This window comes from Chenopodium quinoa, unplaced genomic scaffold, assembly GCF_001683475.1.
Source record: "Chenopodium quinoa cultivar QQ74 unplaced genomic scaffold, ASM168347v1, whole genome shotgun sequence".
Lineage (NCBI taxonomy): Eukaryota > Viridiplantae > Streptophyta > Magnoliopsida > Caryophyllales > Amaranthaceae > Chenopodium > Chenopodium quinoa.
Genome location: NW_018743283.1, coordinates 127,702 through 144,210, shown reverse-complemented (window position 1 = coordinate 144,210; position 16,509 = coordinate 127,702). Strand labels below are relative to the sequence as shown.

The following is a 16,509-nucleotide window of genomic DNA, read 5'->3' as shown; positions in this document are numbered from 1 at the left end:
TAATATCCGAAGCATTGCCTTCAGTTGGCCCTGTGTTTCGGATATCCAACTTTCAGATGAAGTCAATCTTCAGTAAGACTTGTATCCCAGAAGCATTGCCTTATGTTGGCCCTGTGTTTCGGATACCCATTTTGAAGAAGTGAAGATATTGCTTATTCAGCTGAAGTCATACTTCAATTTCTGGGGGGGGGGCAAGAAGCACTCTCAGTGCAAGTATGTACGGCAGAATTGAAGTATGTTCGGCAGAATTGAAGAAACAGAAACAGTAAAGAATTCAAAAACAAAGCAACTGAAGAAAAGAGCATCAGATTAATAATTCATGCCCAGAAATTGAGCTACAAGCTCAATTAAACTGTATCGGCAGCCGCCCACAAGCGGAAAATAACAGCTGCCGAAATACGTACATAAGCAAAAAAAATAAACTGTTGTACGACAAGGCAAGCTGAAGCAAAAAACAAGGCAAAAAATTCAAAAAGCGGCAAGTCTAAAGTTAAGCGCATGATGAACCGCAAGATTCTGAAGACGACTGCCCGAGTTCCTATGCTTCAGCCTGAGGATCAGACTGATCAGCGTTGAGCCCCATGGTGGCCTCAGCCCCAGCAGCAGAAGAAGCGGGCTTTGCACTCTGCCGAGCCTCCCTTTCCCTCTGTTCAGCTTCCAACTCCATTCTCTCAGCTTCCTCTTCGGCTTCCTCAGCCTTAAGAATTTCAGCTTCGACTGGAGTTGCATACTTCATATGAGGGTCTTCGGGATTCTGGACCCATTCAGCACATTTAGACCAGCCCAGCTTCGGTTCAGCATGAAGGCAGACTCTTCGGCATACTCTGAACCCATTTCTGAAACCCATCTCATATTCCTCTTGGGTATAGACACGGACTTTGAGTAGAGCCTCAGCTTCTTCTGGGTCTCCTCCAAGTCTTCCTTGGATTTCTTCAGCTCATCAGCGAGCTTGGAGGAGGAACCTTTCAGCTCATTCAGCTCCTGCTGAACTTGGGAAGCCTTTGTCTGAGCCTGGGCCACTTCAACTTTTTTGGTCATCAGTTGATCCTCAGCCTCATGGAGTTTAGCTCTCTGAGCTTCGGCAGCAGCATTAGCCTCTGAGAGTTGGACATCTTTGGCCTGGAGCAGCTCTTCAGCAGCCATTCGGCTGGCTTCAAGAGCTTCTAGACGTTGTTGAACTTCAGCTTGTGCAGCAGCTCCTTCCTGAATACGACTCTCAACAGCAGCCTTGAATTTGGAGACGTCCACTCCCATATGCTCCTGGAGGAATTTTTCCCCTTCCATCAGTGGGGGAAAAACTTCCTTTCCATAGCGTCGCAGAAGGTTTTGAGGGCTTCAGCAGCTCTTTTCTCGTACTCCTCACCCTCTGCTGCTTCTCTTCAGCTGCTGCTTGCTTCAGCTTAGCAAGCTTTAATTCCTCTTCAGCTACCTTCTTGTCGTGCACAGCAGCGTCTACCCTATCTTGTAGGGTATCTATCAGCTCTACAGTGAGAGTCTGATTGTGCACGAACTGAAAACAGGAAGACAAAAAAAAAAAAAAAAATATATATTTATAATAATAAAAATAGAGCTGAATTTCAGAGGAAATGAAGACAAGGAAAATTACCTGCATCATCAGCAGTTGGTTAGACCTGGCTGGGTCAGGAACTGATCTGCTGGATTCGCCCATCCCAGCAGTGGCCTTCAGCGACCAGATCCTTGCCCTATCTACTTCGGACATGCCAGCAAAATCGCCGAAGTAGGCTGCAGCTCCTTCTCGGTTCTGACCCCATATGAGGTCCCAGATGTGGTCTAGGATTGGAATTCGGGGGGCCGAGAAACCCATTTCTCCAGATTGCAGAGTCTGGAAGGAAGGGAAGGATGACGATGGAGCTTGATTAGCTTTGGATGGCTCAGCATCATCCTTCTCAGAGGAGTCAATTACTATGACCTCCTCTTCTTCAGGGGTGAGGACGAAAGCCTCAACCTCTCTTGCGATGTCTGCCGTGAAGCCCTCAGCACTGGACATCACGGCATCCTTGTTTTCGTGCTCAGCAGCACTCTCCTTAATTTCTTCTTGGACCGCTCCCTTAGATTCGGGAGTTCTCTGATCCACCTCCATCTCAGGAGGTGGCGGAGGGGTCTTTTGAGGTGATTGGGGTGGTGGCCGGGGAACCCTCGGCGATCCATTGCCTTCCTCGGGTTCCCTTATTGCAACGCCGATGGTCATCGGCCTCCGGTGAAATTCATGAGGGCCGATGATGGCCATCCTTCGGCGCCTTTTCTGAAGGGGCTGCTCGTCCATATCTGAGTCTGAAGACTCTCCTTGTATTTGGTCTTCAGGACGAACAGGAGCTTTCCCTTCTCTATGTCTGTTACTCGACTGTAACAGACAGGAGGGAGGAAGAATGTGAGTAAAAAAAAAAAAAAAAAGAGAAAAGAAAAAAGAAAGACAAAGTTAAGTCTGAAAGCTCACCGAGGTCTTCAGCAAAGCCTCGTCTTCTTCAGCTGCTCTAGCTGCAGCTTCTGCTTCAGCAGCTCTGGAGGACCCTTCTCCTCCTTCGCAAGCTTCGAGAACCCGTGCAACCTCTTCGGCTGTACGGGCAGCTTCAGCTTCTTCGTCCAGCAGCTGAAACCAGGGGTCTCTCTTCTTCCACCAAGGCTTCTGCCTCTGATACAGAGCAACAACCTCAATTTGGAAGTGGGAAGAGTCTAGATGAACTTCCCTATGCCTCGGCTCAGTGATAGACGGGGCCCGTTCAGTTACAACTCGTTCTCGGTTGACACCAAGACGAGCGTAGTTAATGCCAACGTTGGTCTCGTCCCGCTCTGAAAAAGGAAAGGGGAAAGGTTAGTTCAGATAGGTTGGCACAGCATAAAAAAGCGAAGCGAGAGAAGAAAAAGAGATAGTTAAAAAGCCTCGGCCCCAGCCGAAGAAGCTTACCATCCTTAAACTTTCGGCTGAGGCCAACAGCTGCTAGCATGTTCTCTTGGAAAACGTAATGCGTATCGGGGAGCCAAGTCTCCGGGATATGCTGCATTCGACCACTGCCCCCCCGGTTCGGCAGCTTGCCGAAGATATGTTGCTGATCAAGGTTCGGATCCGCCCCGTTATCTGCGGGGGGACCTAGACTTCCCATTTCGGGATCAGGCTCAGCGAGGTACCGGGGAGCGCTGAAGACGCAAGGGTGGCCCGGATCTGTGGGTGCCCTAACCCAAATCCATTGACCTCTCCAGTCCTTGTCTGAAGAGTCGTTTGGCCACATGGTTAGGTATTGGAGTCGGGACTCAATCCGGTACCACCCAGAACCATGGCTTCCGTGCCCACTTTGAATATTTGGCACTAGCCGATGGAGCTTTTTGAAGCAGTGCAGGTTCGGCACATACTTGAAGAACTTGCAGACCCATAAGTATGTCATCACCCTTCGGATGCTGGTGGGAGTTAACTGACATAGAGAGATGTTGTAATGGATCAGCAAGTCTCGGACGAATACGTCCAAAGGGAACCTCAGCCCGTACTGAAGCTGTCTTGTGTACACCCCCACATACCCCGGGGGTGGACGATGGATTCTATCGGATGCCGAGGGCATTCGGCACCAATACCCATCAGCTTCAAAAGGTGAGTGGCCCGTTGCCTCTTTTTCAGTTGTCCGAAGGGACCAAAGGGTTCCAGGGAGCTCCTCTAGAATGCCGTAATGCAACTCAATTTGCTCGGCAAATCGATATTGATCGGCATTCTCCACCCACCATGGGTAGGGGCGGTTCTTTATCATGGCCGAAGCAACTTCGGCATTCTCCCATTCTGAAAACCCGGGGAGGATATCCCAAAGGACAGCGGGAACTTCATCATCCCGTCCAGAAGCGCTCGGCTCCTCCGTTCTCTAAGGAGGAGCCGAGGAAAGGGGAGTCGCCCTAATCCCTTCAGCAGGGTCAGACTCTGGCCTTTGTCCATTCCAGGTCCCAATCCTGTTCCTAGGATCGGGAATCGGCCTTGCTATTCTTGGAGCACGGGCTCTACCTCTAACTCCTCTTGCCATTGATTATTTCGAAGAAAAAAGTCGAAAGAAAAGGGGAAGGAGTTCGAATTCGAAGAAAAATAAACTGAAATCAAAGGAATTTACCTTAATCTGAAGCGAAAGTTGCCGATTTACGAGTTCGTAGTGGCAAGTCTCAGTTTCTAAGCTTAATGCTCGGGGAATTTGCGAAGTTTTGATGCGGGTTCTTGGTTTCTCTCTCGAGAATTCTGGGTTTGTGTTGGTGAATAAGTGAGGAAAGATGACGCGCCTCTGTTTATATCTCCAGGAATGGGATACGAGGAGTCTGCGTTTTAATTTCTCTTAAATACTCCACTAAGTAACCGTTAAACACATGATCTTGTGATTAAACTGCCCATTATCCGTCCAACTTCCACAATCATCCGCCTTAACCGTTGTTATCTCATTAATTACGGTTTAAATTCAAATTTTTGGATTAATTAAATCATTTACTTCCCTCCTTTTCTGAATTAAATCAAACCCGACCCGTCATCCTTCCAAATCGGGTCTGGGGGGCAAGTTGTTTGGGTCCAATTTAGTCCAATTGGGCCTAGGCATTAAATGATCCAATTAAAAGCCCAAGGTCAAGGTTCAACTCTCCAATTGTGCTAAAGTCAAAGGTCAGCCCACAAAGCAAGCCAATTGGGCTAAGGCCCAACCTCTCCATGTATGATGAGGTATAAAAGCCATCAATATGAATGCGTATGTCCCTGGATGAAGCTCATCATAAATTTCATAAGGTCCTTCCCATGCAGCTGAGAGTTTCCCATGGATTTGGCCTTTCTGAACTGCAGCAGCATTCCGAAGGACAAGGTCTCCAATTTTGAGAGGCCTTGCATGGACCCTTCGGTTATAAAATTTGCTGATTCTCTGCTTATAGGCGGCCATTATGTCTCGGGCTGAGTCTCTTACTTCGTCGAGGAAATCGAGAGATTCCCTCATCAGTCGCTCATTCTCAGCCGAGAAGTGGTGCACTCGAAGGCTCTCAGAGCCAATTTCCACTGGAAGGACGGCTTCGGCACCATACACCAGTTCAAAAGGTGAGTGGCCCGTTGCCTCTTTTTCAGTTGTCCGAAGGGACCAAAGGGTTCCAGGGAGCTCCTCTAGCCATTTGGACTTTTGATCTTCCACCCTCTTCTTGAGGGCATTTAAGATCTGTTTATTTGCAGCTTCGGCTTGTCCGTTACTTTGCGGGTGGCATACCGCTGAATATGCCAGTTTGATGCCGAACTGATCTGTATACCGCTTCAGCGGTAAGTTATCAAATTGCCTCCCATGATCGAAGACAAATACTCTCGGGATGCCAAAGCGAGTGATGATATTCTGCCAAATAAATTTTCTGACAGTTTGCTCTGTAATGTTCGAGGCTGCTTCGGCCTCGGTCCATTTACTGAAGTAGTCGACACCAACTATCAACCATTTTTTCTGGTACACAGCCTCTGGAAATGGTCCCAGTATATCCAGTCCCCATTGGGCAAACGGGAGTGGATTAAGGATCGGCTGAAGATCCCTTGCTGGCTGATGGATAACTGGAGCGTATTTTTGACATTTTTCGCATTTCCGAACCAGCTCCTTAGCATCTGCGATCATGGTGGGCCAGTAATATCCAGCCCTCAGTGCCTTGTGGGCTAAGGTTCTTCCCCCAATGTGGTTCCCACAGATGCCGAGGTGAATCTCCCGTAGGATATAATCTGCATCTGTTGGTCCCACGCATTTCAGCAAAGGGGCTGAGAAGGACTTTTTCAGAAGTTCCCCCCTGAAGACAATGAACCTAGAGCTGGTTCTCTTCATCTTGGAGGCCAAAGCTTTATCTTCGGGAGTTTCTCCCCGAAGCTTGAAAGCTAGGATAGGGTCCATCCAGCTAGGCTCTGGGTCAGCGCAGCACACTTCAGGTGCTTCGTCGACACTTCTCTCTCGACGCACTTCTACATATACAGATCTGTTCAGCTCGGTAAGAGATGAACTGGCAAGTTTGGAGAGTGCATCGGCTTGAGTATTCTGACCCCTTGGGATCAGCTGAACCTCAAAAGTTTTCAGCTCTGCAATGACTGATTTGATCTTGGCAAGATAAGCTATCATGGAGGGCTCTTTGGCCTCGTAGCTGCCACTGATCTGATATGCAACTAGCTGAGAGTCTGTTTTTAGGCAGACATGATCGGCTTCCAGGGAGATGCACAATTCTAGGCCGGCGATTGCTGCCTCATACTCGGCTTCATTGTTCGAGGCCTTAAAAGAAAACTTTAGTGCATACTCAAAGGATTTGCCTTCGGGAGAAGTTATCACTACTCCTGCCCCCGAACCGTTTTCGGTGGAAGATCCATCCGTAAACACGGTCCAGACTTTCTTTTCACTGTCTAGCGCTTCTTGGTATGAGCATTCGGCCAAGAAATCCGCTAGAGCTTGAGCCTTAATGGAAGCCCTCGGACGGTAGCTGATGCTGAATTCGGTGAGCTCAAAAGCCCACTTGGCTAGCCTACCAGATTTTTCAACCTTGCCGAGAACTTTTTCCAACGGCTGATCAGTTAAGACCACTATCTGATGGCAATCAAAATAGGGCCTCAGCTTCCGAGCAGCTACTACTACCGCGAAAGCAACTTTCTCGAGTAGAGGATAGCGAGTCTCGGCATCCGTCAGTGTATGACTGACGAAGTAGATCGGTTGCTGACTCTTACTCTCTTCCTTCAGCAATACTGCGCTGATGGTGGCTGGGCTAACGGCCACATATAGGTACAAAGTTTCTCCTTCAGCTGGGCTAGCCAGCGTTGGGAGTTGAGCCAGATGCTCCCGAAGCTGTTTAAAGGCGTCTTTTTGCTCTTCCTCCCAAACGAGCTCTTTTGTTTTCGGGAGTTTCAGGGCTTTGAAGAAAGGTAACCCCTTATGCGAAGCTCTGGAAATGAACCTCGAGAGGGCTGCCATTCTTCCGGTGAGCCGCTGAACATCCCGCTTCGTTTTCGGCTCAGGAAGGTCGAGCGCCGCTTTGACTTTAGAGGGATTGGCATCAATCCCCCTTTTGCTGACCATGAACCCAAGGAATTTCCCTGACTTCACGCCGAAGACACACTTCTTCGGATTCAGCTTCATTTGATGCTTTCTCAAGGTGGCGAAAGTTTCAGCCAGGTCCTTTACATGGTCCTCTGGTTTTTTGCTTTTGACGATCGAATCGTCAACATAGACTTCCATGTTTCGGCCCTTTTGATCGGCGAAAACTTGATCCACCAGCCTTTGATAGGTTGCCCCCGCATTTTTCAATCCGAAGGGCATCATTTTGTAATTGTACACCCCCAGCGTTCGTGACGAATGCTGTCTTTGCTCGATCGTCGGGGTGCATAAAGATCTGATGATACCCCGAGAATGCGTCCATAAAACTAAGCAAGGCATGGCCACTTGTCGAATCGACTAGCTGATCGATCCTCGGCAAGGGATAGAAATCCTTTGGACAAGCCTTATTTAGGTCCGTGAAGTCAACGCACATCCTCCAGGTACCATTGGGCTTCTGAACCATCACCACATTTTCCAGCCATTCTGGATATTGGCAAGGTTCGATGAATCCTGCCTCCAATAATTTTTTGACCTCGGCTGCGATGTCTCGGTTCTTATTGGCGGAGTAATTCCGCTTCTTTTGCTTAACTGGTCGACACGTCGGGTCAACATTAAGCTTATGGGAGATGAGGTCTGAACTTATCCCGGGCATATCAGCTGCCGAGAAAGCAAACACATCTCTGTTGTCCCGAAGGAGCTGAATAAGTTCACAACGGGTGTTCGGATCAAGGTCCATCCCGATTGTTACACATTTCTCACCGTCTCCTTCGGCCAACTCAACTGTTTCAGTCTGTTGGTCCATGTCCATTGCCGATGGACTGGACTCTTCAGAATCTGGCCTGCTGCCAATGTCAGCAGGTGTCCCAGTCCTTTTGTTCTTCGGCTGGCTCTCTGAGTCTTGCGGCTCAGCTGAAGAGCTAGCCTTTTCCCTTTCGGGCCCTTTTTCTCTGGGCACAGATCCTTGGGCCGAAGCACTTAGGCCTTTTGGCTTTTTTGTGCTTGGCTCTCTTTCTTTTTCTTTCTCCTCCTCATCCTTGTCGTCATCTGGGCGACTACTGGATGGCTTGAGGTAGTTGCACCTTCGGGCGTCCTTTTGGTTGCCCTGTATCCTTTCGGGGAAGCCGGCGTCTGAGACGTAAATCATCAGCTGATGATAAGTTGAGACGACCCCTTGGATCTCGTGAATTATAGGTCTCCCCAAAATCACGTTGTACACTGAAGGAGCGTCGATGACCAAAAATTCAATCATGACGTTCCGGGCTGCCTCATCGCAACCGATGGTGACAGGAAGTGTCACCTTCCCATCTGGATAAGTTGAAGCCCCATTGAACCCGGATACCGGGTAGGGTACCGGCGTAAGGTGCTTGGGCTTCAGCTTAATTTGATTGTAGGCCTTTCGGAACAGAATGTTTGCTCCACTGCCACCGTCAACAAGGACCTTACTGGCGTCGTGGTTGGCCACCGTGGCGATGATCACAGGCTTTTCGCCCGCTCCTTGACGGAGGCTTTTGCTCTTGCGGTTCTTAGCCATTGCTGCTAAGATAATTGCAAGATGATCTTGGTTAGGAATTTGGCTTAAAGATTTTTGAAAGTCTTCCCCACAGACGGCGCCAAATTGTTTCGGGTGAAAACAAATGGGACCTTGCCGAAGGTCCGCTGAAACGGAGAAGGCTGGATTCGGTCCAAGTTATGTTGGGCCGAAGGTTTCCTGCACAGTAAACACACGTAAACTAGCCTCGGGGGTGTTGCCGAGGAAGGCCCCTCCGATGCTAAAGTCAGTACAATGTGTAAGAAGAGGACACTATGCAAGAGAGTTTGTTGCTTGAGGCTTTAATGGAATATATCAGAATATATCAATGAACATATCCAAAAAAAATATGAATGAACATATTGATGGCTTTTATACCTCATCATACATGGAGAGGTTGGGCCTTAGCCCAATTGGCTTGCTTTGTGGGCTGACCTTTGACTTTAGCACAATTGGAGAGTTGAACCTTGACCTTGGGCTTTTAATTGGATCATTTAATGCCTAGGTCCAATTGGACTAAATTGGACCCAAACACCTACGGTTGGGAGATATGGTTTGTTGAAATCATGAAGAGTTTGCAAAGCCTGTTCAATGTTCCATGTCAAAGTGGTATAACCACCACTATCTCCACTGAAAAGCCACTGGTTTCTAGTGACCCATATGGCCCATAAAGTTGCAATAAAGGTAGATATTGCATATGGACACCATCCCGACTATAAAGAAACAAGATATATGTTTGAATCCATTCCCGATGAGTACCGGAAAAGGATTCATTAGTTGTATAGCTATCTGTTACGTGGACATTATTCCAAGCAAATTTGGCCAAATCACAGAATCTAAAGATGTGTTTTGTGTTCTCAACATCCAACCCGCAAAAATCACACAGTATAGTCATTTGCATACCTCGTTGTGCAAGTTTTTCTTTTGTGGGGATGGGATCATAGAAAAGTTAGTTTCCACAAGAATATACTCCATTTGGGCGGAATGCGTAATCTCTAGATGATTTTGAAGAAATCCTCATTTTCCTTACTATGATCCGGGTCCTAAAAGTTAGTCTTTTGTGATAAGAAGGCATACCCCGTTTTCACCGTGAACTTCCCTGACGAGTGATTAGGCCAATACATGAAGTCTTCCGCCCTTTCATTTGGAAGCTCCATTCCTAAAATTTGTTGTGCACTACTCCACTCAAATCTCTCTCTTATAAGAGAAGCGTTCCAAGAACAAGAAGTTTGGTTAGTAAAATCTTTAACCTTCCATCTCAAACTATCACGAAGAGTCTGATTTGACTTGACCACTGTTGTCGTTCCATTTACCCAATTATTGCTACAAGCAGCAATATAATCCCCATTCCCAATCTTCCAAGCAAAGCCAGGTATGAAGCGTGCAACAACTCGCTGGAAACCCCTGCAAGCATATCAAACAGTGGCAAGCACTTGATTTCTAGGAATAAAAAATATCTATAATTTCATAAATTGTTGTTAAGGAAATCCAAGTCATTAGTTTAGATAAGACTAGTTCAAAGAAAATAAGAATTTGTAAAGGATTGATATGAGCTACCCAATTTCATTTTAGAACTAAAAAGAATAGGGATAGCCGGATAGTTACATGTTAAACATATATGTAAAACATTCGTTATAAATTAGGGTGTGTTCTCTTCATCTTAATTTCATTTCAGATCAATTTATTTTAGTTCAGTTCAGCTCCAATCAATACAGTTGAGGTCCTAATCTCCTTCTCTCATAAACAATTAATTTCAGCTCAGTTCAGTTCAGTAAATCAGAACAGGTCCTTAGTTGACTATCTATGAATGGTATGGAGTAATAATGCAAGTTTATAATAACAATACAAAATATGACGAATTCAACAAATGTCTTAATATGCATGTGTGAAATCTTGTAGAACTACTTCGATTATGGATTATGTTTATAAGTATAAATATAAACCATATTCTTAAGTATATATACACAGCAAAATGATAGTTATTGAAATTGATAAAATCTTAGCCTTCATTTGTGTTTGACGAAAATAATTCAACACCTTTTATATACACCCAGGTGCACATAGAGGTAGGTGTACTAAATGATACATTATTCAAGGCCAATAAAGACTACTTGATTTAAATTCTCTACTATGGAGTATAAAAAGTACTAATGTGATGATGTAATTTTAGTTAAATTAAATTTTTTATATTTTCAATATGTTTTAATAAAAGAAAGTCTTGTAACAGTACACTAAATGAAGAAAAAGAAAAAGAGAAAAAAGGTTATGACATGGCTATTGCTATAAGGCCAATAGCACAAAATAAGATTATAAATTGGTTACCTTAAATGGGATTCAATAATCTATAAACTAATTACCCAAATTAAGCCTTAGAAGCATTAGTATGTACAATAATGTGTTAAGGGAGTATAATTTAAAGTTGCATTACTTTTTACTCACCCAATATTTACCATAATGTTCATAACTTATATGGAGTATGAATTTGGGTTATAAAGACTCAACTTACTATAAATTGAGCTAAAATACGATGAGACGATAAGCAAGACTAATGTGTACCTATAATCATATCGGGATTGTAAAATAAGACTAGTATACCACAAAAAAGGGGTTCAAATAGCAAAAAACCAGTGTGATAGTAAGAATAACGCATAAAAGTAGTTGAAGCAGTAGCAAAATTGAGTAATTTACGTGCTAAGCAACTGTTAAAAATGAATCAATCTCTGTCCTGTTGTACTACGACTACTGTCCACTACTACTACTGTTAACTTACCATTGCAAACCCCGTCCTACCTCTTTCTCTCTCCTCTATTTTTTTTAGAGAGAGAGTCAGACTTAAAGATCACCTGAATTTCCAGTTTTTAATTCTTTAAACCCCATTTTCATCAATTCTTTCAACCGTTTTCCACCCCCATTATCCTGTTTTCAAAGGTAGTAGAATACCCTTTAATTATTGTTTCATTAATTTCAATCTACTATGGTTTTTGGTTTTTTTTATTTTTTAGCAGAAATCTTGCAGATCTGTATGTAAATTTTGACCAAATTCTGGAAAAAAAATTGAAAATTTTCTCTTTAGACATTTTAACAAACACTTGGTGTTCATAACATGTATGATTGATATAAAACATTGTTGGAGTGAATTTTTTCTTATGTGGGGTATTTTTCATTGTGGTCCAATTTGTCCCTACTTGCTTTGTTTGTTTTATTTTGCATAATTTTTGGCAATTCTCTCTTTCTTTTTTGATGGGTATAGCTAATGTGGTACCATTTCACTTTTGACAACATCGTTTATCTCATGTCTTGTTGTAATCAATTATGATGTTGTAATTGAATTCTGGGTGTGAAATTAGCTAGTACCCAATATTGTGATTTATGGGTTGATTTTTGTTTGTGGTTGATATTGTATAGGTATTTTGTAAGCTTTTGGAGTTGTTTTAATGGAGTCTCAAAATGAGGTAATTGTTGAGGAATGTAAGAATGATGGGGTCAATGAAATTGGAATTGATGAGAAACCCATTGTTGAAGAATTGGGGTTGAATCAGAATGTTGTTAATGATGGGAAGATTTCGGAATCGAATGTGGTTTCGAAGAATGTGGTAAAGTCTGATGCTTTAAAGGGTTCTAAGATCAAATCTGGTGGTCCAAAAGGATCCAAAACTGGTGGGATTGAGATCTCAAAAGTTTCTAAGGTATAGTTTAATCATACCACTTTTGATTATTTTTGGAGGGAAGAGGGTTTTGAATCTTGCTTTTTTAGGATTTTCAATTGTGTGAGTTGAGTGAACTAAAGTTTGCTGATGTGGATGCAGGAATCTGCTGCTACCAAGAAGGTGACTGAGAAAGCTAATGGGAAGAGTGGAGTGTCCTCCATTCGTAAACAGAAACCGAGTTTAAGTCAAAGTCTTTCGTTCCCATCAAAAGGCGGTCTTGGCAATTCGCTGAAGAAAAGCCTTGATGTTACTCCTGTGAAATCCAACTCAAAGCAATCACTAGCAAATGTTAAAAAGGCCAATACCTCTTCTTCTGAGGCATCATTGACTTCGGGTTCTGTAATGGATCATACGAATGGGCAAACACCGAGTGAAGTTACTTCAAAAGAAACAAATGCTAAAAAGACTGGGATATCTGTTAAGCAAACATCAAGTGCATCTACCCCAAGCATTAAGCGCTCTGTGGTAAAACTCGATCTTTTAGTGTTGAGTTTTGTTATTGTATATATTGATCTTTAACACCATTTATAATGGCGCATCTTCTTTATCTTTTGTATTTGCATCAGTCAGCAAAATCTGGTTCAAAGGCTGCAAATGCTAATGGTCACACCTCCGAATCATCCATGTATGTTTGGGTACCATGTAATTTTTCATGTTGTTTCTTGTTTCTTTGAATGCTACTTTTTTGCACAGAAGCAATTTAGGATGCTAATTATGTTCTAAATGACTTTCAGAGTAGTTGATCAAAGTCCTATGCCTGTCAAAGAAGTTTTTCCTGAGGTCGAGGATAGTGATGATTCAAAGGATTCAAATCAGTAATGTTCTTAACCTGCTACTTTATGTTATTCTAATGTTTATTATACCAGTATTTTGATCTGATCTTGTCGATGGGTTATCCTATGTTAACAGAAACCTAGATGATACTTCATCAAAGAAGAGTTGTGCCTCTGGATTTGCATTCAGGTTGGATGAACGTGCTGAAAAACGAAGAGAGGTATTATTCAGGAATGTTGTGTGTTATCTGATATTAGCTGGTAAAATAGCAACTTTGTTGAGCTTTTATTATCAACTATAATAACAATTGGTGTTTGTTAACTCCATCAGTTCAATATGAAAATTGAAGAGAAGATAAATGCCAAAGAGGAAGAGAAAATTAACTTGCAGGCCAAGTCTAAGGTACTGAATCTCAGCTTTCTGTACAAACACATCTATTTATGGTTATGGCTGTCTTGATTTTGACCTATCATATATGTAAAGTGAATCTGATCCATATTTCATCTATAAATATATGTTCTCTGATGTGTACAGGAGAGCCAGGAGGCAGAGATCAGACGGCTGAGAAAGAGTTTGAATTTCAAAGCTACACCAATGCCAAATTTCTATAAAGAACCTCCTCCAAAAGTTGAAATAAAAAAGGTAGCTTAGCCATGTGATTCTGTGACTTTTTTTTTTTTTTTTTTTTTTTTTTTTTTTTTTACGTAATTAAATGCTCCAATGTTCTAATCTGGATGTTATAAAGAATTGTATCCTTGAACTTTCTGTATTGATGCTAGTTTAGCATCAAGAAATTTCACCTCAACGTCACCCCTTTTATTTTCTGAGCTTGTATTGGTTGGTCTGGCCAATTAGAAACTTGGATTTCATTTTAAGACTTTAGAACCCTAATACTTTGAGCTGTCCATTTCAACCTCGTAATTGTTAAGGCCTGGTTTAGTTAAGTCTTTCTGTGATTCATCAATATTGTGTAAAAATGTAGTTCTTGAAAACTTTATGTGAGAATTTAACTGCAACTCAACCCTCAAGTATAATGCCTGATATACTTTAGGAAATTCATGTTTTGTATTGATGTTTAGCAGATGTGTTTAGGCATCTCTTTGGTGGAGGAACAGCTGTCATTCCCTGCTCCATAGGATATTCTTTTCTGTTACCAGGCTGCCCTTTATGTATACTGTTCTTGCTTTGTATGTTGCGGGCTCTAAACTTAAGGATTGCCACACCCGCGGCTATGTGGCCATTATGTGTTGGACATAATTTTGACTGAGTCTCATACCTCAGTCCGCATGTTCTCTGCTAGGTCTTTAGGGATGGCTCTAATCCATCCATATAATTAGGCTGTTAGTTTGTTGCTTAATGTTCTCCTTGAATCAGCTAAATTTCCTACATATATGTGTGTGCCTTTTTATCATATGGAGTACATAGTTCTGAAATACTGCCTAAATCTTCACATGGTATCAGAGCACTAAATCATGATCCATCCCCTCAATAATTCATTTTGTTTTCTATCACTTGTTACTTTCTTATCACAGTGTAACCCCAATGAGAACTAACAAGAACCATCCAACCCCTTGTGATCTCAATTCCTAATCCTGCCAAGCGTTATGGCCAACATTATGTTGTCTTACAGCTATCACTGTAGTCTAAAATTATAAAAATTTCACATTCACGAATTACAATATCCTTTGTATAGAGGCAGAATGAAGGCAATACTATTGCTCAAGTTAGATTGCAAGTTGGAACCCTATTAAGCAGTATACAACACCAATATGTGATAACTTATATGGAGTAGCATAGTAGGTTTAGCAAAATTATCTCAAGGTAAAGTGAAGATTGTATAAACAACTTATTATTGTAGTCTGTATGTGTAAGCAAAGTCATTACAGCTGAAATTAGATCATTATGTGTATGGGATGTATAGACATCCAAACCCCGGCTCATACCCCTACTCAACTGAATTGCCTGCTCTTACATTGTTGCATATGTTTAACTTCCATTTAGCTTGTGTTTTTTCTTGTTTTGATAATGTTGTACTTCACAGATACCCACAACACGTGCAAAATCTCCAAAGCTTGGCAGAAATAAGAGCCCAGTTGCAGCAAATACTGCTTCTGAACTCGGTGCTCCTTGTGTAAGTCCTCGTGTGAGCAATGTGGTGAAAAGAGTTCATGCAAATGGTGAGAGAAGTGCTGATGCTGCTAAAAAGTCTGCAAAGAAATCCCAGTCAAAGCTTCAACCTCGAGAATCTGTTAATGCCAGGAGTGAAGAGAATGTGAAATCTAAACCAAAGAAAAAGGAAGCAATAGCTGAAAAAGATAAATCAAGTGGCAACGCAAAGGAAGAAACCCAAAATTCGCCTCAATCTCCTTTTGAGGTTGCTGAGGAAGCAAACCAAGTCTCTGCAGTGGAAATTTCCCAGGATGATGGGCTGATAACAAATGCTACCATAACCGAGGGCATTTCTAGTGAAATTATGGTTGGGGGTTGAGGAAAGAGTTTCTGTTTTCGTGGATGCTGAAACTTCCTGCAGCTTGCTGAGGTTGATGCTGTTTGTAAAAAGGGCATATGTATATTGAGAGTTGTATATCATTTATAATTTGTTATGTTAAGGGGGAAAAGATGAGAAACCTATGTATTGGCACCTTAAACGTCAATATATTGTTGTCTTTTTTTTTTTTTTTTTTTTGGGGTTTTTTGTTCATTAATATTATAGTTTTTGGGTAAAATATTCAATTCTTTGGTCTGGTTTCCCATCATGTACTCAGCCTCAAACACTAGAAAGATGATTTCAGAAAACATTGATAATTTCTCTGTACATAAACTCTGGGATCTTTTTTTTTTTTTTTTTTTTTTTTGTTGTTTCTTTTAATAGTGATCAGTAGAGTATTGATATTTCCTTCAGTTGGCAACCAATGAGCATGAATCAGGATTAAACTCCTTTGTTTTGTGCCAATAATTTTGTCCAACTAAATATGGAGTACATAATTAGTTGGGCAAGCTGATGATCAATTCTATTTTTCAATAATTTTGATCTTAAACATGTAACAGCAGTTTGTCTTCTAAGAACTACAATCATCAACCATGGTGGATTTGATTGGGAAAATTTGTAAATTGCAACCATTTAAAGTTAGTACTTTGCAAATTGCAACAATTTAAAAAATAATAAAAAAAAATAAAAGAAATTGCAGTCCAAAAGTGCGTATAAATTGCAGCCCAATTTAATTTTTTTCATCGGTTTACATGTCGAAAAAGTATTCAATCAAGGTTTTAGGGGCCATTTCAGGCTTAAGGGATCCGAATTGAGCTCAAAATTAGCAAAAAAATAACGTAAGTGCCTCGTTTTTACAGCAAAAAGTAGTTGCCAACAAATCGATATATTTTTGTTACGCAAAACAAGGCACTAACTTTATTTTTTTTTGCTAATTCCGAGCTCAATTCGGACCCTTAA

General features: G+C 42.3%; 1 protein-coding gene across 2 annotated transcripts; it reads left to right on the top strand.

Moving 5' to 3' along the window:
* The first annotated feature begins 11,272 nt into the window (after positions 1-11,272).
* Positions 11,273-15,882, top strand: LOC110735368 (protein WVD2-like 4). 2 transcript variants are annotated; one of them, XM_021915542.1, is made up of 9 exons: positions 11,273-11,508; positions 11,986-12,266; positions 12,387-12,752; positions 12,854-12,912; positions 13,022-13,102; positions 13,197-13,281; positions 13,392-13,463; positions 13,596-13,703; positions 15,103-15,882. In XM_021915542.1, the coding sequence occupies exons 2-9, from the start codon at positions 12,015-12,017 to the stop codon at positions 15,547-15,549; spliced, it is 1,470 nt and encodes a 489-aa protein (XP_021771234.1). In that variant the 5' UTR covers positions 11,273-11,508; positions 11,986-12,014; the 3' UTR covers positions 15,550-15,882. The 2 variants fall into 2 exon arrangements, with proteins under 2 accessions (XP_021771234.1, XP_021771235.1); XM_021915543.1 differs by lacking the exon at positions 11,273-11,508 and having other exon boundaries at positions 11,803-12,266.
* Positions 15,883-16,509: the final 627 nt, after the last annotated feature.